Below are 27,869 nucleotides of genomic sequence, written 5' to 3'. Positions count from 1 at the left end.
TTCCCAGATGAATTCTTGCTTGAAACCGCTGTGTGTTTCAATTCACTGCTAATGACTGTAAAGTAAAATTTGGTGAGGAATTTGTAATTGGTTTCATCAGGGGCTCATTGGCCAAGGAAAGCACTTGCTAAAACTTAGGGAGTTCCACTGCTCTAAAATCAGCATATCTGCTCCCACTTTGACCCATTAAAGGTATTGAGGAGTAATGACGAACAGTCTGGAGGTTCTTTGAGTTTCCTGGATATAAGTTTCTTTTAGCTGTTTCTCTTATTGTTATTATAAAGGCATTATTAAGGTGAGGGAAAGAATATTCCAGCACACCAAAAATATGTTCGTAAATAAAAGTAGTTATTTCTGAACATTCAGTCTGCAACAGTAAGAAACTGGTACATTTTTGATGCTTAGTAAATACTGGTTAAGTGAATGCTTATTGAGTGATGATGTGGCACCAAAAGCCACCAATGGGTCTTAGGGTTAGCAGTGATGAGAAGGAGAGAAATAAAGTGACAGTTGAGGGAGCTGAGAGTAGATTTTCTTAAAAAAGAAAGAAAAAGAAATAGCATGGTAACATGCTAAAGGGAGAGAGGGAAGATACAAACAAAAGACAAAATAAACTTGGGAGAGGTCCCTGGGGCAGAGAAGGAGTGGGGGGACAAGTGGAATACAGAATCAGCGTTGTCCCTGGTTGTCACACCCTGAAACTGAAGACAGAGCTCTAAGAATCACTGGGCTGTATACAGAGGCAGGGAGTTGAGGAAGTCCTTGATAATGGCTTTATTTTGCCCAATAAATAAGAAGCATGATTATTTGATATGAATGAGAGAGGATAGCAGGGCAAGAGATTAAAATGGAGAATGAGGATTTGTAGTATAACAGCCTGGATGTGGAGGAAGTGGACCATACAAGGGTACAAAGATTGCTAGACAGGGCTGAGACGACGTCTGAGAATGGACGCGTGTGGTTTTTCTTCCAGCTCCTCTTTGTCGTTTGACTATGGGCAGGGAGGAAACAGATAGTTAGATTGATCCAGGGATTTTTTTTTTTTTTTCTTTTAGCAAAATGAGTGTCTGTAAAGAAAATAGGAACGTAGAAGTTGAGGGCGATGAATCATGATTTAAAGGAATGCACGTGGCTAAATCAGATGATTTAGAACAACGGGTGAAAGTCAGAACGGTCTGCCCTGGGGCCCGGGAGACTGGAGTGCTGACCAAAGTAGAGAACAGAAAGAGCCGGAAGAAGCAGTGAGCAAGGAAGACATCAGTGGCTGAAGTGGGAGGCTGGCATGTGGAGGGTGCCCCGCACTTGGTTGGTTGGTTAGTTCAAACATCCTTCTCAGCAGCACCAAACATGCACCTGTTTGTGGTCAGTTCTTGTCCTTTATGACGCTGGTGTTATTTCCAGACAAAACATCTGCACCATTCTCTAGTAGTGGGCTCATGTGACCTTTGAATAAAATTACAGGAAGTGTGCAATTCCTTTTTTTAGAGTTCTTAAATTTTAAGAGTGCTGGATAATGTAGGGGTTTTTTGTTGTTCACTTTGTGTGTCCAGAAACCTTTTCTTTCCTTCCCTTGGTTTAGAGAGTGATGCAGGGAGAGTAAATGCCATTCTTCATTGGTCTTTTCAGAGAGTGTCTCATAGTACAAAACTCGACCCACTGGGAAGTCCCCTAGTGTGGCTCCAGTTCAGTAACTACTGACCATGTGGGAAGAGTTTGATTCTTCTCCACACAAAATTTTCAACCCTGGCTGTGGTTTGGGGGAAGGGCATTTGTAAGGTCTTCCACTCACCATTCGAACGGAATACAGAATATGGCCATAGCAATGGGCTACCACGCCCACAGGCACCACCAGGCAGCCAAGAAATAAGAAAAGCACAAAGGAGGAATCGTTGGCATCCTTGGATTTCCAGTCCACGGTGCAGCCTAGTCCGTGCACGTCCAGGATGTACCTGTTCCAGCCCAGGAGAGGTGCTCCTGCCCACGCCAGTGAGTAGAGCCAGATGTAGGTAATGGCCCTCCAGGCCCAGGAGAAATTGATCACTCGGGCGTGGACCACGCGAATGTACCGTTCGTAGGCCAGCACAGTGAGGGTGGCAATGGAAACAATGCCTGCAAGAAGAGAAAGTGGAAAAGTATAGCACGGTGCAGGGGAGAACCAGACGTAAGAGAGGTGATACATTCTCCACTGGAAATACGCAGCGGTCCCCAAGCTTTTTGGCACCAGGGACTGGTTTCATGGAAGACAATTTTCACACGGACGGCGGGTGGGGTGGGGGGTGGGGAGGCGGAGCTTATGCGGTGGTGCCAGGTGCGAGGGACTGGGAGTGGCTGTAAATACAGATGAAGCTGTGCTTGGCTGGCTGGCCTGCGGCTCACCTCCTGCTGTGCGGCCTGGTTCCTAAGTTTCAGAAGACAGTTTTCCACGGGGAGGGGGAGTGTGGTGTGTGTGTGTCTGGGGCGGGCACTGGCAGGCAGTCCTGTGTGGCCCAGTTCCTAACAAGCCTGCTGTGGCCTGGGGGTTGGGGATCGCAGCCAGAGTATCTGAGGCCGAGAGAGTGCTCGAAAATCTAAAAGATCTAAGAGTAATAGTGCTCCATAGTCCCCAGAAAATTTGATTGATTGAAAACATATCTATCCATAAAAGAGAACATAGAAAATGGCATGCAGATTGAGGAAAGACAAGAATAAAAACCCTCAAATTGGCCCCACCCCAGTGATGCAGCGATTGTATTCAATTTTCTCCTAAAGAGAAACTCTGGAGTGAGTCAGAGAGAGTTACTGGAACAAGTGTCTCTTTCAGTTTTGCCCTCTCCCGGCTCTATCTGGTTCCCAAAGCTCAGACCGAGCCAGGTCATGGTAAAAGGACGCAGAGGGCTGCTGTACCCTGCCTGCTAGCAGATGTCAGCGTAGGGACTGTTCACATGCAAGAATGGCTAAGAAGAGTCGGGGTCATCGGCTGTTTCCATGGTCTTCATTTATACCTGTATTTTGCAACCAATCCACACAAAATAAAATTAATAATATTATTCATGTATTTCTCTGTAGCTCCCAGAGAGTGATTTATTCACTCAGCAAGCACCTACTGAGCACCTACTATGTGTCAGGCACCGTGCCGCCACTGAACATCCAATGCTAAGAGGAAGAACTCTAGATGTTTGAAGGGACCGTAGACGTATAAACTTTAATCGACACAATGTGTTGGAGTCACAGGAAAAGGAAGCCTTTGTGCATAAGGCAGGAGAAGCACATTCCAGAAGAATGAAGATTTATGTACCGAGCATAGAGGTATAAAACGACACAGAACGGTCTATAAATGGGGAGAGGATTCTGAGATGCCAGGGCCCAGAGGAGATGGAGAGAGATTTAGAGAAGAGCAGATGAAGCCACATGGAGACAGACCTTTAAAATTTCTAGCTAAGGAGTTTTGTGAGTTTGCTTTTTTTTTTTTTTAACCTTTTCCTGTATGAAACAGTAAATTATGAATCTGTTACTGTCTCATCCTTTTTAAGCATGAAAGCATGAAAGCGACACAGTTAAATGCCCCTCTTGCTCCCCCTTCTTTTTCTTCTGAAAGGACACTCATTCTAGCAGTAGTATAGAACTTAAAACATGGTCCAGGCCCGTGGAAACCAGCTTGAAGGTTACTGCAATAGTTCAGGCAAAGTCCGATGGGGTCCCAGCTCGGGTGACGTTAGAGGCTTGAACAGCGAAGTCTCCGATGCAGAGACATTTAGCAACTAGTAGCAGCAGAATCCGTCTGCTTGTTGAACGTGGGGAGTGAGGGGAGAGAGGCGTTAACAATAACTTGGGGACTTCTAACCTGCCTAACGAGTGGAGGGTGCTTACCTTAACTGAAATAAAAGCCACAAGGTGAATGAGAAGATATGGGGAGGGCAACATATTTGTCAAGTGAGTGGACAGAGAAAGGCTGGAGAAAAAGTGGCTCAAAAGGAGAATGAAAATGAGACTGGGGTCCTGAGAGGTAGGGTGAGGGTGTGGGGGGTAGGCTGTTAGGAGGCCTGGGGGCGAGTCCCAGCTCCTCCCTAAGCAGTGCTGCTGGCCACGTTCATCTTGCCCTTGGCTTGTCCTAGTGTTGAGGGAAACGCACCGGTTATGCATCAGGCCCCGTGATTATCACTCTACACGTGCTGTGCCTCCTTTTGGAAAAAAGAGGTCTGTGGCTCAGAGGGTTAAGGAACCAATCAATCCGCGGTGGACGCAATTTTGAGAACCCACGACTGACTCTCAGACCCATGATTTTGCCTTTACACCACCTGCTGCCACTAGAGGGCGACTTCTATTTCCCCACAAATTGGGCTAGGGGTAGAGTGATGTCCGTGCTCTCCCTGCAAAGCAGCAGATTGATCAGGTGTGTGTGAATTACCTGCTTATCAGTGTGCTCGGTAGGTCTTGTAGGAGAAACCAGAGACTCGGGGTCCTTACCCTTGAGGAGACTACAATACTGTATTCTTATAAAACTAAGACTAACTCATACCCAACATTAGAGAGCAATGTGGCCAGGCGTGGTGGCTCACGCCTGTAATCCTAGCACTCTGGGAGGCCGAGGCAGCCGGATCATTTGAGCTCAAGAGTTCAAGACCAGCCTGAGCAAGAGCGAGACCCCATCTCTACTAAAAATAGAAAGAAATTATATGGACAGCTAAAAATATATATAGAAAAATTAGCCAGGCATGGTGGCGCATGCCTGTAGTCCCAGCTACTTGGGAGGCTGAGGCAGGAGGATTGCTTGAGCCCAGGAGTTTGAGGTTGCTGTCAGCTAGGCTGACGCCACGGCACTCTAGCCTGGGCAACAGAGTGAGACTCTGTCTCAAAAATAAAATAAAATAAAATAAAATAAAAGAGAGCAATGTAAGATGATAAATACGTAATCATATGTGAAGGTTACGGTGCAAAAACAAACCATAAAAAGTAAAATTCCAGCAGACTGTGTTGTGGGAATGGCTTCAATAAGAGGTAAAACTTGGCTGGGTGCAGTGGCTCTTGCCTGTAATCCTAGCATTTTGGGGGCTGAGGCAGGAGGATCGCTTGAGGCCAGAAGTTCGTGACCAGCCTGAGCAACATAGCAAGACTCCGTCTCTACAAAAAAACAGACAAATTAGCCCAGTGTCTTGGCAGGCACCTGTACTCCCAGCTACTCGGGAGGCTGAGGCAGGAGGATGGCTTGAGCCCAGGACTTTAAGGTTGCAGTGAGCTATCATGATGCCACTGCACTCTGGTCTGGGCCACAGAGCAACACCCTATCTCAAAAATAAATAAATAAATAAACAAATAAATAAAAGAGATAAAAACTTAAGCTGGTTCATAAAAGACGGGATAGGTATTAAGGAACAGAAAGGATCAGAACAGGCATTTCTGGCTGGAAGAGCAATTTCTACAAAGGCAAAATGAGCCTCCTTGAATTCTTGCAAGAGTGCCTTGGACTCCAGGCTTGGAGCCAGGACTGAGTGGGAAGATCAGTCACTACTGAGGATGGTGCAAGGCTGATCACACCTTCCATGGCTGTCCATGGTCCACAGCAAGGATCTTCAGGTTTTTTTTTTTCCTAGTGTTTCTCCCAATAGAATTTTGAAAAACTATGTACACATTCATATTTAAAGGATGACATTAAAAAATGGTCTTATGTACTGAGTTACTAAAATGTATAATATAGGATACAATTGATCAAAATATTTTCTTAAATATTAAAAGTAAAAAAACTTAATTAGAAATGTACCTCTTAAAGAGATCATTGTGGCTTTCTATCATCACAAAATTGTATCTATCCATGATTACTAATACTATTACCTAGAATGATGCAAGATCAATTCTAGCCCTATTTTTTTCTGTTTATAAAGTTGGAGAAAGATTTCTGGGTCACATGTATATTCAGATGGCAATGAAGGGATATTTTTTATTTTCAATTTTTATTAATTATACATGCATTCTCTCTGTGTTCAATTACTGTAACTCTTCAGAATTTATGTGCCAAAAGTCACATAGTGTTTATTGTCAAAAATCATTTTTAATGATCTACTAGCTAAAAACTCAATTTTATTAAGAGAAAATCATGGGAAACCACCTGAGTGAGCATTCACTTCCTTAGTGTCTTCATCAATATTTTCAATTATCGTTTTGTTTGCTATCCTGGAATCTAGCCCCCCACCATTGGCAATATTCCACAGTAAGATTACACAATTACATAATTACCATGTGACTCTGGGAAAATTAATTAACAGTCTGAATCTCAATCTGCTCACCAGTAAGATAGGGATGATAGTACCAAAATATTGCCTCATTGTGTGTTTGTGTGTATATATTAAATGTAAATGAGAATATGAATGGATTTAGTAACATGGTAATACATAAGGTATTATTATTATTGAATAGCTGAATATATGTGAGCAAAATTGCTAAGTGGTAGAAAGTAGGCAAAAGGCACAAAAGTGGGTACATACATGATGAGTCAATTATGTACAAATACCAAAACATAAAGTGATTGTCCTACTTTGGCCACTAGATGGCAACATTGAATAGCTTATTTATAGTTCGACTGCCTAGCTCTGGGTAAGCAAGTTCACGCTAAACAGAGTATGTGATTACAACAGGTATTGCCTGGGCCACGAGCCAGATGTGTTAATCCCTATCTGTTAGATAAAAGAGTTAACATGACATAGTTCTTGCCTTCGAGGAGCACAACTCATTCCAGAGAAGGGGGTGGAAGGAGAAACTTTGCCTGATAGCGGGAGGAAGAATATCCCACTCAGATTTTCTGTGGGAAGCAGACACACCTGAGTGAGTCTTAAAGATTAAGACTTTCGCCAGGCAAAAGCAGGGCAAGGGGGAAGGGGCTGCCAATCCTGCCCCAGGAAGGAAGAACCGCTTACGTCAACAAATGGAGACCTGAGAGAGCTGGCACCATTTGGGTGCCTGCAAGTAATTCAAAATAGTAGAAGCAGAGAGTTCTAGAAAGAGAGATTCGAAAGCCCAAGGACTCTCCCAGGAAGACCCTCAAATGCCATGGGAGGAGTTTGGAACGTATCCCCAGGGCTCCGAGGAGCCATTAAACCATTTTTGTACACTTCTGTGCTCGTACAATTCTAGAGAATTTTGTTTTGTTTTCTTTTGATTTTACTTTTGTAGATTTGCCTTATGGAAAGTTCCCTTTGGCTGCAATGAGGAAAAAGGATGGTGAAGAGGGACAAGGCTGGTCATAGAGAAACCTGGTGGCACTGGGGGAGGAGAGACGAGGAAGGTCCCACAGAGTGAAGAGCATCTTCGTTGGCTGTGGGAATGAACGAAGAAGAATCAAAGCGGGTCTTGGGTTCCTGGCTTGGGTAAGTGAGTGCATGGTATTGCGTTGACTTGGAAAGGCAATGCGAGAGAACTAGATTCAGGAGGGAAGGTGTGATTAGGCGATAACTCGCTTCATCATGGATTCTCTGGAGCATTTTGAACGAATGACTCCAGGTGTTTCAAATTCTCCACCTATAAAACGGGGCACCTGTAAAAACCTGCCTTGTCGTTTTGAGAGTTGGCAGGTGGGTGATCACACAGGAAAATCTTCCCCCAAAAGTGGGTGCACATTTTCTCAAACTAATGAAAAATTCCAATTTTGTTCATTCAAAAACGTATATTGATTTGCAGAAGTTTTTAAAGAGGCAGTGTGATTACGTTGGGCCACAGATAGTTAATGGATGCAAAACGATGTGAAGGTTGCTTAATAAAGATGTTACTTTATTAATTCGTGGCCTTTACTCGTATTTGAACATTAAACAAAAACAGTACTTTTGATATGCCTGAAAAAGTTTGTTCTCTTGAGGTAACAATTCTTTGAAATCTTGTTGATGTGGCTTCTTTATAAGTTGAGAAAGTTTCCCTACTCCTTTTTATTTAATTAACAATGGTCATTTCAGCTGACTAACACAGAGAGTGCAAACTATGTGTTTAATATTCTTCATGTTTAGTATACAAAGACTCAGTTCCAAAGGAAACCTAGGGTAGCATAAAAGTGAAAACCCTTTCAATGGGTTAAAACATTATAATTTCAGGTAAGCAGCTTAAACAGGTATTTATTTTTGCCTGTGGAAACATAGCCACCCAAACAGTGCATTAGAAACCGGGAGTCCCCCAGTGAAGGGGCAGAAGAGAGTGAGTGAACACAGCAGGGCGCAGGACATGGCCCGGGGGCTGGCTGCTCTTCACGCTGCCCTTCACTGGTATCTCACATGCACTGAACAGCAAGTGCATTTTTTCCCATTAAATCTAGTGACTTATTTTTTATAGGGGAGGCCCAGCTGGTAAAACATACAGACTTTGCCTGCTCTGGGCAACCTTGGGTAACTGTACAGAAGCTTGGAAATCATTCCAGGCTCGTCTCCCCTCTGTTATCTTTGATTCTTTTAATATCCACTCCCCCTGGTCTCCGACTACTCTGGCTTTACACTTGGCTTCTTCTCTGCCTATAACCCCATTTGCACAGCTATCTCTGCTTTAGGCTGTTTGACTTGCCTCTGCTTTGACACCTTTAGGCTTTTCTTTCCTCCCCTAATAATTGCTTAATTCCATGCACCAGGGAAAGGAGCACCCTATCTTGGACTAGGGCCTCATCAGAATTTACTCTGTACTTTATATCTCAGCTTGTCAGAAAAGGATATTGAACAAGATGGTTAACAATGGGGAAAAAATGAGTAATTGTTACACTAAGAGACCCAGGAAGCATCCATTGTGACTAGAATCTGAAGGTCAAGTGGGAAAGAACAGTTTGAACATAAAGCAACTTCTCTGTGGTATTACTGACGGTTTGGAAGAGCCACAGATGTAAGTACAATGGGCACAAAGGCTGGAAACCAGTCAGGTGGAAACACTTGTCAAGAGATAAGGTTGCTAAATTCTAATCCTAATTCGACTGCACTCATGGAGTAAGTGTAGGCAAAATGGAAAGCAGACCCTTTCCTTGTTTTCAACACTTCATCAAAATTATTTCTTGAACGCAGCAATCTAGACTTTGTGATAATCCACCACAGTGTGCTCAAGATTTGGGGAGTGATGCTTTGGAAGCACCAGTGATACTCAACGTGTCACCTGCTCTACTACCTGGGCCTGGGGTAGAGGGGATGGCAGCGAAAAGACAGCTGAGAGAGGTGGGAAATCAAGATCCTTGTGGGGAGCCAGGGTTAAGTTAAAGTAAGGACGTGGAGAAAATGTTCAGAGATGTTGAAGATACAGGGGAGTTTACTGCTCAGAAAGGGAGAGTCCAGAGGGGAGACCATGGGAGCTCAGAATTGGACCAGATCAAGAAATATACTGGGTCAGGAAGAGAAGTGAGTCCACTTATGGCCAACTGGAGAACTGGCCAACTGTTTCCCTCTGGCAACAACTAACATTAGCAGGGATGTGAGCTATGATGGGATTAATTCTGATCATCTGTTGGGGAGCGGCAAGGGTAAAGAATGTTTCCAGAGTCGCATCCTGAACGATATGCTTGGTGGTATGTTGATTTCTGGAGCGTGTGATTTTGTGATAATCCACCACTGTGTGGATTATCAAATTTCACACTGTGGACTTTTAAATTCCTTTCCGTTGGTCAGTCTTCTAACCCTGCTGTGAGGAGAGACAGTAATATAACAGAGCGAGCAAGTACACTGGCTTCAGGTTCCATATCCACCTTTTTTTGTGTGACCTTGAACAAATTGATCTCTTTGTGCTTTAATTTTCTAAACTGTAAAATGGGCTAATGATATCTAACTACCTCACGAAGTTGGGATGAAGATTAAGAGTTAATGAATCTGCATAAAGCTCTTATCACAGTACCTGGTGTATGGTATACACTTAATAAATGTTAGCTATGACATTATAACCAATGTAGCTGTATATTTACTGACATCCATGATTATCTCCTTCAGAGAAATTCTTGGCAATATAATTGTCAGGTGAGAAGATGTACAAAATTTTAATGTTTTCAATACGATCTGCCAAATTACCCACCAGAAGAACAATCAGATCCCTACGACCATCTCATGTCATCAGATACTTGTTCGATTCCCTTATTTATACCACAAGGCCTGACAGTCCACCATCCACCCAGCAATCGATTAAAATTGCCCTCTGTGTACCCACTGGCCCGGAATACAGGAGTGCTGCCGGAGACCTGCATTTTAAGTCCCATTTGATTCATATGCACTCTCGATTTAAAACTATTGCTCTAGAATTTCATCAATTGATAAATTAATTGCCAAAACATCGGTTTACCCAACCTCTTTGCAGTATCAACACTTTGGACCATGCTGTTGTTGAAATCCTCTTGGCTTCTATAACACGTCTCTCTCCTGAATCACCTACTTTTATGTCATATTTTTTTTCTTCTAAGGAAAATGTAAGTGGATAAACTTATGTAACTGGGAAATCCAGAGAGGCATGGGCTTCAGGCACGATGCCCAGTAGAAATATAACGTGAGCCACATAATCTGGGGGCCTGAAGTAATGCCATCAGGGCTTTGTCTCTTTCCTCCTGTGATTAGCTTGGTTCCTCCCTATTGGGCCTAAGTCTCAGACAGGCTGTTTGGTAATCAAGGTACTAGCAGTCTCTGACTCAAATCCTTGAGACTTAAGTCCAAGGACTTAACCTCCCCCCCCCCCCCAAAAGGGAGTATATACCTAGAAATCTTAGAAAAGGAGTGTTTCTAGCCTAAGACTAATCCAGGGGAAGGAGTTACTATGTCAAATCAGGCAGGGCATCATGTTTGCATTCCCACCAGGTTCATATCTGCCAGCTCTTTCTCAGTTTCCTCCTGATTTCTCTTCCCTTCTTGCAGCACTCACATCCAATCAATCACTGAGTCATTCTAATTGAATCTCCTCAATAGTTCTCAAACCTGTCCTTAGCTATTCTCATTACTATTGCCCTAATTCAGACCCTCGCCAACCATCTCTTGCCAAACTGTCTTAACAGCCTTCTGTCTGGTCTCCCTTCTCCATTCTCGCCTCTCTTGAATTCATCCTGCATACACCAGGTATATGTATACGTACACACACACACACACACACACACACAAATATATCCAAACACAATCTAATCTATTTCCTTATATATAATAATAACATTAAAGGCTTCTCCACTAGGATAAAATCAAAACTCCTTGGCATGGCATACAAAGCCCTCCAAGACCTTTCATAACCATAATCTCACGATCACCTTGTATGACCAAAACCAAATGCATTTGCTTTTCCTTGAAATCTGTTCCCAGTCTCAGTTAAATGTATTATTAAATACATGCATTCAGAAACCAAAGCTGAAATTTTTAGTCATTTTCAGTTCCTTTCCCTCTCTACCTTAATTGTGACACAGATATTCTCCAGGCCCTCTATCTCCAAATTGTTCTCTGCCTCTTTCACTCCCATTACCCTTTCCTATCCGGACTTTATCACACCCTTCCTCCTTAGCAGTTACCGCATCCAGTCTCTGCACCTTCTTCCCAGCCTCCTCCACACTGCCACCACGCTAACCTTTAAACATTAAGTCTTATCTAGAAAAACCTTCCACAGTGCCTCATTATCCACAGAATAGAAGTCCCAGGAGTAGCAGGCTACTCAGGGCCACTGTCACTTTGGGTTCTGTCCACAAGCCCCTCTCACCAGGTCAGGCACTCCACACTCAAGCCATGCAGACCGCATCTTCCATGCCGCCATGGCTTTGTGCTAATGGATGTCATTACTCCTATCAGCCTGTGGAAATCCTTCTCAACCTTCAGGGCCCAGCACAAACACCTTTTCTTTTGTGCAGCACTCCCAGACTTCCCTAATCAGATTTAAAATCTCTGTGCATCCATTAAGGTTCATCTATATCACAGAAGTTATCACAGCCTGATTAATGCAGCGGCTAATTGTGCATCAGTGTCAGCCCTGATAGACTGAGAGTTCCACTACTTTTCAATTCTGTGACTTTGAGGGAGTTCCTGAGCCTTATTTCTTATCTATACATGGAAATGTTAATACCTACCTCACAGGATTCTTTTAAAAATTGAGATAAGATACGTGAAGAAGTCAGAACGGTTCCTGGCACGTAAGTAGTTACTTGTGTTCCTGGACTTCATCTGACACCGCGCTGAAGACACATCACATTTCAGTCAAAGCCTGTGAGTGATGGAGCCAAACTGCCTGGGTTTGAGGCCCACTTCTACCACTTACCAACGGTGTGGTCTTGGTCAAGTTCTTTGTCTTCACAGTGTCTGTTTCCCCATCTGCAAAGTGGGGATAATAAAAGTACCTACCCAATTGGGTTGTTACAAGGATTGAATAAAACAAACGTAGCAAGCACATAGACTAGTACTTGGTGCTCATTAAGTACTCAGTGTTAGTTACAATTATCATCTCTGTTGTCCCAGAGTCTAGCACAGAAACTGGGACACAGTCCATGCTCAGTAAATGCTGAATTGTATTGAATCCTATGCTCCACTTTGCAGTGTAATCTAGTTAAGGTTCTTATCTGCATTAACACTGACTCATTCCATTACAATTAGGTTAACTATTTTCTACGGTTAACATCCGTCTACAGAATGCCAAGCTGCTGCACTATCTCACCGCTTGGTGAACCACCAGTGAGTGCAAATGTGAGTATGATTCAATTATGGATGGCTTATTTAGTCTTGTATTGGCTCCTCTGAAACTCCTAGGATATTGTTATATAACATGTAATTTGATTAATTTGCCAATAGTCTGGCAAGTGAATAGCACCTCTTCAAACACAAGTAGGCTAAAATATTTTTACATTGATTTTGAGGTGGTTGTTTACAGTGTCTAGAAAGATGTCCTCTCATATCGATGCTTGCTTTGCAGAGGAATTACATTTCTGGATGAAATGAATGCATTAAAAAAAAATTCACAAAAATTTTAATCTATACCTGACAGTTGAGGCTGGATGACAAATATTCTCCAATTCTCCGACTTTTTGTTTTGGAGTTTAAGTTGCCACGCACCTCCAGAAGGAAGCCACAGTGATTGGTGAGGGAAGGGAGACGGGAGTGGGGGATAAATGTGTGAACAGCAAAGACAGTAGTTCCTATCCACAATGACGCTGCTGAGGAAGCACTTACAGAGTCAGAAATCTTGAGGGAAAAAAGGTAGGAGTGCGGAGCATAAAAGGAAAATAAATTCCTTATGAATATTCAAACTGTTACTTACTCTAAAGCAAAGTTTCTCAACCTTGGCACTATGGACATTTGGGGCTGGAGAGTTCTTTGTTATGAGGGGCTGTCTGTGCACTGTAGGACGTTGAGCAGCACCCCTGCCCTGTGCCCACTATAGATGCCAGTGGCACGCCCTTTCCAGCTGTGACAACCGAAACGTCTCCAGGCGTTGCTAAGTGTCTCCTGAAGGGCAAAACACCCTGGTTTCAGAACCACTGCTCTGATGGGAGAAAATCAGTAAAATTATTGGATGGAACATCTTATAGGTTAATTAGGTTAAATATGCACTCTTTTTAAGTCGCCTTATTGATTCACATAGGCTTATCCTAAAACAAATTCCCTGTATTTGTATTACAAGAAGCCAGGACTGTGATTGTGATACGATTTCTCAGAGATGGGCCCCAGTGGTTCTCCTTACTCATGTTGGAATCTCGAAGGGGGGGAGGAAGGTAACGGGATGATATGGGAGAAAAGAGCCACTGGAAACTGCTAGTTGGTCTTTCAATTAGCAACTCTTTTTTTTGCATGTCTGTGACATGCAAAAAACTGTAGGGAATGCAGAAGTACAGGACACAGTCTTTGTGTACTTAAAGGAGATTACAATCTCATGACAAATTATTTCCAGTGCAGTACTCATCGTTTGCTTTTTCCTTTTAATAAGCATTTATGTTTCAATAGCAGGGGGCATTATAAATCATGCTCTGCAGTCATAAATAAGACCAGAGGACATACAGCTCATTTTTCTGTAATACTTCACTTAAATCATTTTAGGAAGTTAAAAATTGTATTATCAGTCGCCTAAAAACAAGATTCCTGGCTTCCTCAGACAGTCCGTTTCCCCAAAATTTCATTATTAATGGGTGATAAAAATACTGAAACTGTTACAAAATCTTTATATACTTACAAATATAATAAAATTAACATATAATGATGCATAAAATGCTTTCCCCATACTGGATTAGTAATATTCCTGTTCTTATTTTTAAACATAAGAGATGAATAAAGGAACAAATAAAAGCCTCAGACAAACAAAATGAAGGGCTTTAATAATATGATGTGTAATAAAAAGAACTGGCATAAAACCCACTGCACCAGCGTCCCCAAGGATTTTTATCTCTTTAAAACTATAAGATGCTCAAAGATGTTATCTCCTCCTGACTGAACTATAAATAGGTATTCATGTGCCTGCTACACTGTCAACCCTGCACCTCTGAATCCAAAGTCATTCTCATGTGTATGCCTTTATTAATATTAAACAGTTGTTCACAGGGTGTATCAGGGTTAAATGCATATTTAGCAACAAGCAAATGTCAAAATCATAGGACAACAGCAAGAACTAATAAAGATATTACACATAAAGAAATAAAGCTCCTGTCATAAATATCAGGATAGTTTGTTTTGATTTTTAGGAGTGAGCTTAATCAACTCCCTTCTCCTTTTTCAAACCCACCTTAATTACTCCAGTTTCAATTTATAGGATTATTTTGTTATTTGCTGAAAAGTAAAGGTACTCTAAAATTTTAGAAGCCACCACTTTTTGAATAGTGATTTATGTGTTATATACTCCCACACGCAATAAATTGCTCTCTCGAAAGGGAGGCAAAGCAGAAGAGTAGCATTGCAATTCTTATTAATGGATCTAAATACTTACTAGGAGTGAATTCAGACAAGTCGCTTAATTCCTCCAGGCCTTATCTACAAAATGGGTACAAACACCTGCCCTCTCTTACCTGACATAGTTATCCTGAGGATCACACAGGAAAATGTAGCTGTCAGGAGAAAAATACTCCTACAAATGCTGTAGCAGAACTGCTGTCATAATATTCAAGTTATAGTCAAATTCTTTCAGTTGAATCATTCAGCTTCTATGCTGTTGTTCGTACCTTACAGAAAGCTGGAGGTGCTGAACCCCTGCTGTTGACAATGTGAATACATTTGGTTGTTGGTTTAAAAAAAAAAAAAAGAACTATACTGGAAACAATTCCACTTTATAATGAAGGTAGAAATTGAAAATACTTGTATAGTGGTAAAGTCTAGGCAAAAAAAAAAAAAAAACAAATTGAAAATACTAAAATTTTTAAAATCTTCAAAGAGGAAGCAGCTACCTAATGCAATAGGAGCATGACTTCCACGTGATCCACCAAGATGAAGGAAAATAAAATTAATCCTAATCAGAATTTCTTGGTCTTGAAATTCATCATCTGCTTCTCTCACTTTGATTTCTTTACACTTCCTCCTTTTTAAACCCTCAGTGCCTTGGGCTTCTGGACCTCCTCTCGGATCCTTCCCCAGGCGAGAGAGAAAGCTTCCGATTAATGTGAGAAACTTAACTGAAACTTAGGTTAAGTAGATGTCAGAAAGTGTTAAATTATCCAGCTTTTAACCTGTAAGCCACTTGCTTTCAATTGTGTAATAAAAAGTTTGGGCACCCTTTAAAAAGGAATGTCATGCACCACAAGGCAGAGATTTATCTTTTCTTTTTCTTTTGCGGGGAGAGGGGTTCTGGTAGTTAGCTGTGGGGAGTGTGATGGGTAGAAAATGTCTTAAGTGCTCATTAAGGTAAAAAGGTACCTTACCTTAAGGTAAATGTTCCAGCAGAATATTTTTCAGGTAGAGAACTTGTCTTATTCATTGTTATATTTCTAATCGCCAGAATGATGCCAATTCATAACCTGCAGTAGGTGTTTACCTGTTGTTTGCTAATTAGATCACTTTGTTTGGATCTCTCAGGCTAACTGGAAGGAAGTGTTGGTCAACCTCAGCTCCCTGAGACCTGTGTCCTTAGCACAGGTTTCTCTGCAAACCCATCTCTGGCCGAGGCTTGGTTACATCTATGAATCCAACTTTCATCTCCCTGGCCTCTGAGGCTCCCAAATGTCACATGTGTTCTTGGATTTAGGGCCACACTTTAATTAGTATGTAATGTCTTCATGCTGATGTCCTGGACGCATTGCTACTATTTCTATTATTGTTCCTTGATGCTGGGCAAACAATAAAAGATACAAAAGATGCAAAGTCCATCTTGACCAAGAATTCCTTCCCACCAAGATTTGTAAAACTTTCTGCCACACATTTTCGGAGATTATCTTTTTTGACTTTAACATCTAGAAATGTATGATTTTAATTTCAGAAGGAATTTTAGAAGTTTCTAAGAAATCAGTAATTTTATCACCAATTCAGTAAGCCACTTTACAGTTATTTTATTTTTTATTGCACACATTAATATTTCACAGAAAAAAATAACCCCTAATGTTAAACTGCAATCAATTACATATATGTTGTCTTCTGACTCTTTTCAATGTAGAGACCTAAATTTTTACACAAATATAATCAGCTAACATAATAATTTATGTTCTAATTAACATTTCTGAGTCTCAATCATTTTTACATACAATTTTACATATATCAATATTATTTAATGGCTATATAACAGTCTATGATAGCAATAACAACACACCAAAATTTACTTATCCATTTCCCAATTGTTGGGCTTTTTTTTTCTTAAACTCATATGAAATTGCTAGAAACATCTTTGTACAAATAGCTTTTTTTTTCTTTTAAATATTTTCCTAAGGATATGCTACTCAAAGTAAGTTAGCATGTCAAAAGGTAGACAGGTTATAGAGCTCTTTTTATAGTCTTCTAAATAGTTCTTTTAAAAGAATACTAATATACAATGCTATGAGGATGAGGACATAGACAATTTAAAGAATTTTGCTAATATAATAGCATGAACTAAGTCAAAATTGTTTCAATTTGTATTTTTAGTATTAGGAAATTTGAAAATGATTCTAAGAATTGATTTTTATTTGTATCTTCTCCTTTGTACACTATCCCTTTATAAACCTGCCTAGGAAAGAGTAGAAAGCTTTATAGACACGTATCCACTTTTTAAAAAGTATTAAGCACTTTACCCATGTATAATGCAAATAGCTTTTTAAAAATTCCATCATCTTGTTTTGTCTTTTTCCTATTTAGCACACATTTTTCATTTTTCTCTTAGTTGTTCCACCTTGTCAATAGCCATGAAGTTCCTTTGTATCACTATTGGCATCATTATTTTATACTTAACATTTTAATTGATCTGGAATAAACTGCAATATCATAGTAAAGTGGACTTAACATCTTTTTCCATACTGACATCTAGCTATGTTATTAAATAACATTATCTGCTGCTTTCCACCAACAGTTATTAAATATTTTTCTTTCCAATTGGTTTATTGCTTTTAATTAAACTTTCTACTCAGTACCACAGAATATTTAGAAAAGTTGCCTAACAGCATGTTCTAAGGAATTGAAGGGCAAGGCTCCATTTTTTCCTCTAAGTTGAGAAAAACATACCTCTATCTTTGTTTGCTTACTTTCCCAAATAATTTATCACAATTATCTCAAATTACATAAAGCATCCAGAAGGAATGTTAAATGGAATTGTAGTAAATCTGTTAATACATACTAATGTCACATATTGGTGTTCCTTTGGATGTGATTTCATACACGTTATATAAGTTCATCCTCAAAATTATTCTGTGAAGTATTATTTCTATTTCATAGATGGTGAAATGGAAGCCGGGAGTGATTTTCCCAAGACTATACCACTGGGAAGTAGTGAAGCGAGGACTGTAATTCTGGTTTTCAGAAGACTCCCCATTTACTATTCTTCCATTACACTAGGATGTCTCTCCTAGCAGTTTGCTCATTTTTAAAATTTAGTTCCTTAAACCTACTTCTATTTAGGCATTTTTCTTAATTTATCCCAATACAGTTGTGTAACTTTATTAATACCCAAACACTTTAAATTGCAGTTGGTCACTGTTACAATTTAGAAACGACATTTTTAAAAAATGTATCCTTGCAACTTCCTGAATTAGTCTTTTATTGTTATATGATACTATAGGTCTAGTCATAAAGCCATGTTAATGGAAAACGTTTATGTTCCTTTATCTTCCTCATTTTGTGAATGCTCGTTTTTTATTGCAATGACAAGTTTCTTCAACATAAATAAAAATGATGCCAACATTGTTTAGTTTTGCTTAAGAAATGTTTCCTATGTTTTCCCAATAGGAATAATATTACTTTTAAGTTAATTATTCATCAGACTGCAAGAAACCTATGGAATCATTACCAGAGGTAATTAAATCAAAGATGATGAATTTTTAAAACGTTACCTGTGATTAATGTTTTGGATTTTTACTTTTGTTTTGTCGATGTTTATTTAATGGTTGTTCTGTTGAATATCAGCCTCATAATCTTGAGTGACAGTGATCATTTTTATTTGTTGCTGTACTGTTTGCCAATATTTTATTTTGCATTTTGCTCTGTTGAGACCCTTTTTAAAATGTTTGGTTTTTAGTACTGAGGCGATTATTTGCCTCAAAATGCAATTAGAAGCATTCTGTCTTTCATGATACATAGATATTACTTATTCTTTAAACATTTGAAAAAGTTCACCAATAAGCTCATAAGGGTCAAATTCCAACTTGTAAAAAAATTATACAAGGTTACAATATCCCTAAATTTTTAAGCACTTTTTATTGGTTGTAATCTTCTCATTTCCCACTTATTTTGCATTTATTTAAGAAAGTAATATTTTCATTTTGTTGGTTTTTAAACCAACACTTATTTTGGACTAGTCTGTCACTTTGTTTTCCTATTTCCACTACATTAAGCTAAACCACCTTTTGTTTCTTTCCTCAATTACTTATAAATAATCAGTGATACCGGAAAGCTTTTCAGTAGATCTGGATTACCATCAACTCTATTTTATTTATCATCTTTATTTCTTTTCATATTAATTAATATGTTATAGGTCTATTTCAGGCATTTCAGTTGTTTTGACAGATTTAAACTAGGGTCCTTCCACTTTATTAAAAAAAAAGTCAGTATTAATACCAATACACAACTTTTCTACTTTAAGCAAGCTGTCAATTACTTAAATCTGTGTTATTTTCCTCACTTTTAGAAGAGCAACGAAGACTACATTCAGAACATAGTTTGGCCTAGAAACATTTATTTTTTATAACTCAATCTTCAGATCCAAAGATATTATTGAAGAGCATTATTTTGTTAAAATTTAGCCAAATTCTGCTTCAGTGAGATCCATGCTCTAAAATGTATTTTTAATTAATTTTAATATTCACATTTCTCCGATTCAGTATCAGGCTGCAAGACCACTGTCTGCTTTTCTTCCCCAGCAATGCCAGACTGATTTCCATGGGCAACTTTCCCTTCTCCTACCGTGCCTGTACTCTTTTAACAGTGAACATAAGGGGAAATATCAAGGGTTTCAGAATCACAAAAGCCTGGGTTCTAATGTTGGCCCCTCCACACACCAGACTCTGAGCAAATTCTTAATAATTCTCTATTTCCTCTTTGAAAGTGTATGCTATGATATCTGCCTCACAAGATTGTTGAGAAACTGTAAAAAGAAAGCACAATATTAAGTGCACATAATAAATGCTGTGCTCCCGGCAAAAGCCGTCATGAAGGGCTTCATCACTCTCTGTCTGAAAATGGAAACAGAACTAAAGGAAGAGGAAGTTCAGCTCTTCTGACAGTTCTGCAGGTTTTCCCCACTGGAATACAACCGGTTTTATGACTTCCCACCTGTGGTTCTGGGAGAAAAATGTTTCTACCCTCCAGATTAAGCAGCCAACAGGTAGAAGTGATTATGAAGGTTGTTACTTCAGTATTTGTGGGCTGGGACACAACCAAAGGGACACAGTAAATCCCACTTTGATTCACTCCTATCACTTGTGGTTAATGTCACTAACTAAAGTGGTAGAGCCAACATATGTTTCACCCTCACTGAGAGACCTGGGTAATCTATTTACAAAGGGTTTTAAAACCATCTGTAATCCTGGGTTAAAAATTCCTCACTCAGTTTCTCCTTAGGAATTTCACAACAATCATTCTGAAGTATCTTTTCCTGGGGCACTTTAGTTTTCCTTTTGGCCTGAGTTACTTGTTGGAAGTTCTTTCCTTTTAGATGAAGTATTAATACAGAATTAATCTTATCCCTTGGACTTTCTTTGGCACAAAACTCCCCAAATGAGCTTTTTAACTACTATTTGAACTCCAACTCTTGTAAAGTGCAAGACTGTGGTGGTATCATTGCCTCACCAGTTACAAGGGGCAAGTAGGTGAATTAAACTGCAAAATGTGTTATAAACATCAAACTTTCACAAAGAATAAAGGATCATGCAAGGCTAAACTTTTAACAATCTTTTAATCTATAAATGTATTTTATCATATTGGCACTTGTATTAGTTGCTATTCCTACCACCAAGTCTACATGTTTATATTATATACAGAAGACACACTAACTTACTATTTGTGTGTGTTTCACTATTCAGTGGTGGTAGCAACTGTAGTAGCTGAAAAAGTAATTAAGATTCCTTAGATATTAATTATTCTGTAGACAATAAAATCTGAAGATCATTAGCAGATACAATATTATCTTCCTTTAAGCAAAATTGCTAATAAGGAACCCTCACATATATACCCAATACTAAAATAAAGCTAATTCTGTTTTAAGATTCTAGATCAAGGAGCCCATTCTGAAACAAAGTGTCCAATAACCAATGAATCAGTTACTGACAGGTTAACAAAGACATTCAATGCTGAATGTCTCAAAGAGAGTTAAAGACAACATCTGCATAGAATTCATCATACAACCACTTCTAATTACTCATATGGGATACTGTCCTTTAGATGAGAATATTCGGATGCCAGGATGAAGGCCCAAAGTAGCATTTCCAGTTTGTTTTTTTCTAATTTTGAAGGTGCTTCTCTGGGCTTTCGGGGTTTTTGCTTTCCTCAGAGGATTCTGGCTTGGCCATTATTATATTATTGGTTCCAGGAGTGTCTGATTGCTTATCATCACCATCATAGATAATGTCCTCTGGATTTGGAGGTGGGGGGCAGAATTCTTCACTCGGAAAGATCTCCCGGAAAAATGTTTCAGCTTGCTTAACCGCGTGCTCGTTTCCCAGTCCGCCATCAGGCCCAGAGCAGACATACACGTTGGAAGGTAAGCCGTTATATGAGCTTCGGTTGATTCCTGAGGAATCTCTCATATTAAAATAAAGAGCCCACAAGACTCTTGGCTTTGTAAGTTCTTCCTTGTCTATTTCTGCTTCAGCATACGGGGTAAATAGTTTCTTCACCACTGATTCTAAGTCTTCTCTTGCTGTTTTAGAAGATGAACATGTCAGATGTACCAGATAGGTGTCTTTCATGCACGTCATGGTTGAAGAACATAATTCTGTGACCCGAACGGCACAAGCTCCTGGTTCTGCTGGAGGCACTATCAAAATGGAAATCTGCTGATCTGAATCTGTCTTTAGCACAGACTGATCTGTAATGAGCACTGCCCTAGAGATCTGCTTATACTGCACATTTGAACAGGTGTCCTCAGAAAGGTAACTATCCTCTACAATAAAATATTTAGCATTTATTCTTTGACCAAAGTGATCTATGATTGCTTTACATCTTCCAGATTCTTTGTCAACTACAAAGCATTGTACTTTATGGCGAAGACAATAAATTCCACCAAAAACTGCACACATCCTGCAGAAACACTGGGGAATTTCTCCTTGGCCATACAAGGGAAATAAAAAGGGAGTGTTCCCAAACCGTCCAAGACACTGAAGGAAGTTTTTTGTTGCTTTAAGGCCATCGATTGTAGTGCAAGATGATTCTGATGTCATTGCAATTGAGTGCAGTACAAAATGTTGGAGGTTGGGAGTTAATTTTTTAGTTTTTAAGTACTCTGAAAATGAACATTGCTTGAAAGCTTCATATTCATCAGGATGGTGTTCATAGTCTAAACAAAATGTGAGAAATTTCATTAGCATCCTCTTTTCCACCATAGTGAGTTCTTTGCTATTAAAGACATCAGCTCTGGAACAAGGCACCTGCTCTACCTTTCCTTCCCGAAATGCAAGAATCCTAGTGACATTTTTAAATTCTGCATAACGACTAACACTTGATTTGATTAAAAGATCAATTAGCAATCCTTGAGAATACAGCAGCTTTGATACCAAATCAATATTAAACCTCCTGCCTTCTTTAACTATTTGAGAATAAGTAATCCTATTTTTCTTTGGCTGATCAGTGTTGTCTTCTACCGTAGGTTTGTTTTCATCTTTATCTCCCTCTGAAACAGCATGTATACAAGTTTTAGCTTCACCGTCCTTTCCTTCCTCCAGCGATTCCTCTACATCAGTTACTTCTGGTGCAATCTCTCTATCACTTTTCTGAGGGTGTTTGGCAGGCATTTCGTAGCCAGTAAAATCTGATGAGTGCTTTGCTTCAGGCAAGGATGCAGAATCCAGAAATTCAGTGAGGGTACTAGACGCCACTGAGGAAGGATTTTTCTGCAGAGCACCAATCTCCTCAACATTGTCCTCCACATCCTGACTGGCATAACAGAAAACTTCTGTGTGTTGAATGGTTTCATCCTTCTTGCGAAGAGCGATGGCTTCTTCTGTTTCATGGATCAGTTCTTGCCAGGCAGCGGTACTTTCTTCCCCAACATCACTGTTTTGCTGATACTCCTTCAACCAGGAGAGCAATCCTGAAAAGCTGAAACTAGCCCAGTTTCCTCCATAGTAACTTCTTGAATCAATATGCAGAACCCTCTGACCACTTCTTGAACACGCAGCTGCCAGGATGGATTCAGGCAAACCTGTCCCGATTATAACCACATCAAACTCTGTGGGTAGACTGTCCGCCATCCTACGAAGTAAAGCGTCTGTTGACAACTGCCGGTGAAGGAAATGCGTATGAATCTAAGCTGGGGACTCAGCTGAGGTATGATTATGGTGTAATAAAATTTCTCCTTGTGATCTTCCAGTTCTTCCCAGAAGCACTGAGGTTGTAGGTCCTAGCTGCTTAACTGTTACCCTTTTAAAATATTGTTTTCTTATAAGTCAGTGGCATAAAAACATGAGAAAGTACATCTAATCACATCTGAGAATACTAAAATGGATGTGTGGTTTCATTTCTGCATTTCATCTTAGCAGTAAATGTCAAAATGCATCATTTGTGCATTTGTGACTGGAACTCTTCTGTGAAAGAAGAAAATTCAAGAAAGAATACAACTGTAAACAATGTAAAAGTAATTTCATTCAACAGCAATTACAATCCATTGGATCCCAATTTGTTATTTGGATATAAACCTCTACTAAAACAAATCATTAAATGCTTTCTCACATATTTTCTCATTTCTTGAAAATGAACAACAGAGATATAACCCTCCCCCAAAATCAGGCAATACAGTAATAAAGGACTGACATAATGATGTCCCACAAAAATAAACAAAAATTAACATAATATAATTCTTTACCTTTTTAAGTAAATTGGTATTTGAATAAAACTAACATCTGTGAGCACAGACTAAAAGAAATGTGTTGCTCCACTGTGTTTATGGAAACAGACTATACACTATGTGCATACTGCCACCATTAGAAAAATCCCCGTGGCCAATACAGTCTTCAGATGATTCCAGAACAGCCAAATAGAACTTTCCATGCCCCAACCACTCTTAAGACCTCATGGTAGCAACATGAGACTATTTCTACTGAGTTAACAGGTCAGATTATTACAAAAGGATTAGTTCAAGCAAAACAACTGGCATTTAAAAATATTTAGGTACATAAAAGAAGGCAACAGGCCCATTGAGGAGAAAAAATCTAATTATAAAAAATCTTTATATGAATGTGCATATAAAGTACATTGTGTACTTTATCATATGTACAGTGTGTTTTATAAGAGTAAGTTAAAAAGGAAAATTCTTGGTTTCATGTTAAGATATCTTAACATAAAAAAAAATCTACTTCTAACATTTGAATAGGATGATGTTTGCATTTTGCCAGACTGTATCTGCAACCTTGAATCTCTGTATCCCAAGAAAAAGGTCTGTTTAAACACCCTCTGCCAAAACTAACATGTTGTTTGTTGTTCTTATTTTTGAAGGCGTAGTGAAGAAAAGCTCTCCTATTAACTTCCGGCACAATGCTAGTTATATTCCATGTGCAGAACATCTGTGTGACACCAGGTGTGGCTAGAGGTGGGACAGCCAAGGGGCTAAAGGGCATACTCACCTGGAAGTCTTTAGGCCAAAGCACTACACATACCACACAGCTAAACTTTCTACCTTTCATCATTGCACAGTAAAAGAGAGTTCTTTCAGTTCTGATTTTCACTACTGCCAAGTCTACTGAAATCTAATCAGTACAAACTGGACCCGTCTAGGCCAAGATGACTGATTATCTTGGATACTGGTAAAACAGGCCATTCAGTTGGAACTTAGATTAAATTGTGCAGGTCACTGACCTGACTGCCATTCATAAACTGAAATGGCAGTCCTAATAGTCCTGTCTAGTCCAAGCCTCTGCCTCAAGAATATCAGGGATTCCACTCATTTTCAGCATTCCCCGAGAAGCCAGGAACTGAAGACAGAATGAATCAGTTGCCTGGCCTACACATGTATAAATTTAAGTATGTCTGAATTACTTATTCTGCATTCTTCCAGCAGGGTGTGAAGAGGGAGACAGATCCTATGATGGTATTTGGAGAGGTAGAACCATAGTGCATGCTTATTCTTGGCTTAGAGGGGGATAGAGCGGAGGGTGGGAATAAGAGCCGAGGACGCAGGCCCTAAGTGCTAAGACTAGGCACATTCTCACCTACAGATATCAAAGGGGTCATCAGAAGACAAAGCAAGTGGCATAACCTTAAAGAACATTAAGCTCAACTACTCAATAGTAGAGATGAGAAAATTGATGGGTGGAAAGATTACACAACTTAGGGAAGCCACACGGTGCATTAGCCACAAGATCAAGAGCAGGACCTACTCTCGTGCCATCAGGCCAATGGTCTTTCCACTAGATAGGGCAGCCTCTCCAAAAACCTCGAGAACAAGCAGCTACTTCCAGCATTTCTTAATTTCCTCCCCCTTTAATGCTCCACAATTGGTTATTGGTCTGCTCATTGCTCCAGAAAACTGGGATAACAACAAGGAAGCACCCTCCCTTTTTAACCCTAATCTAGAAGCACAAACCCTGGAATTTACTCTAGGCAAAGCAATTCTTTATCTTTGCTAAGAACTATTTAAGCTCCATAATAACCTCACTATTGACTTGTCCTCAAGGCTTGTTAAACAAGTCTCTGAACCTCTTAGCCTGCAGTTTCAACCTCTAATTTAAAAACAGGGAGAAAGTCATGGTTGAAAGCACTAACTAAATGCCCTGAGATAAAATACTGTGTGAATTTTGAAAATCACTTCTGATAGGGATGGGACCCCAGGAGAGATGGTGAAGGGCAGAAAAATGAAGGAAGAAACTAGGAGACCCAAGAGGGTGGGGTCAGCAGAGGAAGAGGTGAGGAACAGGATGGATGCTAGTACTTATAAAGAACTCAACATATTCTTGTTTTCAAACTCCCAGGCACAGAAATAGAATTTTCCAGCACAGAAAAGGCACTTCATGAAAATAAGAACTTTGATGTCCATGAACAAACACTTGTTGCCCACCCTAGGGGGCATTAGGCTTGGGCTTGAATCAACTTTAAAGCTTACCCTGCCCAAGAAATTCCTTGCTAAGTATTTTTAATCAATATAGAGTATAATCCCGTATCCATCTATATCACAACCTACATACACTTACAGTCCCCTCCCCAAGTTTCAAATCTTTGTACAAATGAAATTTTCAGATCAATGCTTATTGGAGGGTGGGGGAGAATATTATAATCATTGAGGCAATCAAATAAATGAAATGATTTCTATGACATTTTCTTATTTCCTCCAAAATATCAAAAAGTGAATCATTACAAATATCGTAACATTTGGGTCTGTTATAGCCTATTGCTGAATAAGAAAATATTTTTGATAATGCTACAAATATTTGTTCTCTAAAACCTACTGGAATAAAAGCAATAATAAAGTACCAATGGATTTTAGCATTGAAAAAAGGAATTTTAAGACCTATGAAATGCACATTTCTATTTCAAGTCATGGTACAAATGAAATTCCCGGAGCGCACAAAAACATTTCCCAGGCTGAGAAAAAAAATCACATCTTCAATGATATGCTGGGCTGTTGATCATCCTTCAAAATGTCAAATCTCATTATGGACTTAAATCTTCCATAATGATTAGGAGTAATGCACAAATAAATCTTCAATGAATATGCAAGTTCTACTTTAATGAAATCTACCGGCTGCTCAGCTAATTATGGTATTTGTTCACCTGAGATAGGATTCTGAGCCATTTGTAATCTCACCTTAGATTTTGGTGTGATGGAATCTATCTATAAGGACAAAATATAATAAAAATAGCTTATAGGGAACAGACCAATTTGCACCCCGAGGACCTGAATGAAACTATCTCACTCCCTAGAAAGCGTTCAAAGGTTTACAACTGCTAATGAGGAAAAAAAAAAAAAATTTACACCTTGCTATTTCAGGTCTCCACCTCTCATTTTAGGAAACAAATAATAGTACATAAGTCAAATCTCATCCTCCCCCCAACTTTCACGAGTTAATCACTTTTGTTCTTTAATTTCCTTCCTCAAGGTGTAAGAGCCAGTGTGTCGTGCCCTGCTGAAATGCATCAGGAGGTGAAAACAGAGAAACGGGACAGAAGGAGAGGCGCCTGCCAGGGGCTGCGGAGCTCCGGAGGGACTGGCGTCTAAGGCGAGCTGGGGCTAAAGACGGGCTGGGGACGGGGTCAGCGTGGGGAGGGATGATGGAGCACAGGACCCGAGCCGCGGCCAGCGCGGGGTGAGGGAAATGAAGGAGGGAAGACGGCAGGCCATGCAGCTCGGGGTCGAGGAGCGTGAGGGGGCCGAGGGGAGAGCGGAGGCCGAGCGGAAGGCGGCCGGGCGGCAGGCAGGGAGTGGGAAGTTTGCAGAGGAGGGGAGGATGCTTCCGCCTCCCAGCCCAACTCACCGAAAAGGCTGCTGCTAAACCCGTCCCACACGCAGCCCACGGTGTCCCACACCCAGCCGTTCCTCAGGCAGGACACGAAGGTAAAGGTGACCCCGAAGACGGACACCAGCAGGTCGCTGAGGCTGATGTTGACCAGGAAGAGGTGGGTGGGAGTGCGGAGCCGCGGGAACTTGTAGTAGAGGACGAGCACCAGCAGGTTGTTGCCGACGCCCAGCAGCCCGATGGAGCCGAGCAGCAGCGCCAGGCGCTCGTAGGTGCCCGGGCTGAAGAGCGGCGCCGGGCTCAGCGTCCCCGCCGGCGCCGGCCCCTCAGCGCCCGCGGCCCCGCCGCCGCCCTCCCAGAACCCCTGGCCGCCGCTGCGGTTCCCCGAGTACATGGCCCGGCGCCGGCGCGCTCGGCGGGCGGAGGCGCTCAGCGTGCGACGGGGCTCGCGGCGCGCTTCGCACTGGGTGGGGCTCCGGCCCCGCGGCCGGCTCTGGCCATTGTGCACGCCGAGGCCCGCGCCGCCGCGCGCCCGCCCGCCGGCTCCGCCCCTTCCGCCTCGCGCGCCGCGCAGCCCGCCCTCCGCGTGGGCGTGTCTCCGCCGCAGCCCCGCCCCCAGCGCGCCCGTAGCCCCGCCCTTCACCGCGGGCACGTTCTCGTGCCTTCGCTCCTTGGTCCGTGCTCGCCGGACCCCTGTGCCGGCCACTGTGGGCGCGCGCGAGAGGCAAGTCAACAGCAATGGCTCCTCACACCGCGT

At 40.9% G+C, this 27,869-nt stretch overlaps 2 protein-coding genes across 5 annotated transcripts in view; both read right to left on the bottom strand.

The window, feature by feature from the left end:
* OPN3 (opsin 3) overlaps nt 1–27,584 on the bottom strand; it is a 32,343-nt gene extending 4,759 nt beyond the window's left edge. Inside the window, exons 1-5 of one of the 4 annotated variants that reach the window (XM_069484652.1) lie at nt 27,131–27,584; nt 10,239–10,253; nt 9,075–9,089; nt 4,319–4,346; nt 2,867–2,891 (exon numbers count right to left, since the gene is read on the bottom strand). In XM_069484652.1, coding sequence (XP_069340753.1) covers nt 2,867–2,891; nt 4,319–4,346; nt 9,075–9,089; nt 10,239–10,253; nt 27,131–27,506 — 459 coding nt within the window. In that variant the 5' untranslated portion in view covers nt 27,507–27,584. Of the gene's footprint in view, nt 1–1,789; nt 2,110–2,866; nt 2,892–4,318; nt 4,347–9,074; nt 9,090–10,238; nt 10,254–22,878; nt 22,946–27,126 lie in introns of those variants that run through there. The other 3 variants (XM_069484651.1, XM_069484653.1, XM_069484655.1) reach the window with 3 other exon arrangements.
* Nucleotides 20,563–22,918, bottom strand: CHML (CHM like Rab escort protein). The gene has a single exon (XM_069484650.1). It carries the CDS (start codon nt 22,916–22,918, stop codon nt 20,951–20,953), a length of 1,968 nt encoding a protein of 655 aa, XP_069340751.1. The 3' UTR covers nt 20,563–20,950.
* Nucleotides 27,585–27,869: the final 285 nt, after the last annotated feature.

This window comes from Eulemur rufifrons, chromosome 11, assembly GCF_041146395.1.
Source record: "Eulemur rufifrons isolate Redbay chromosome 11, OSU_ERuf_1, whole genome shotgun sequence".
NCBI lineage: Eukaryota > Metazoa > Chordata > Mammalia > Primates > Lemuridae > Eulemur > Eulemur rufifrons.
The sequence above is the reverse complement of the archived record's forward strand: the minus strand, read 5'-3'. Positions and strand labels throughout refer to the sequence as shown.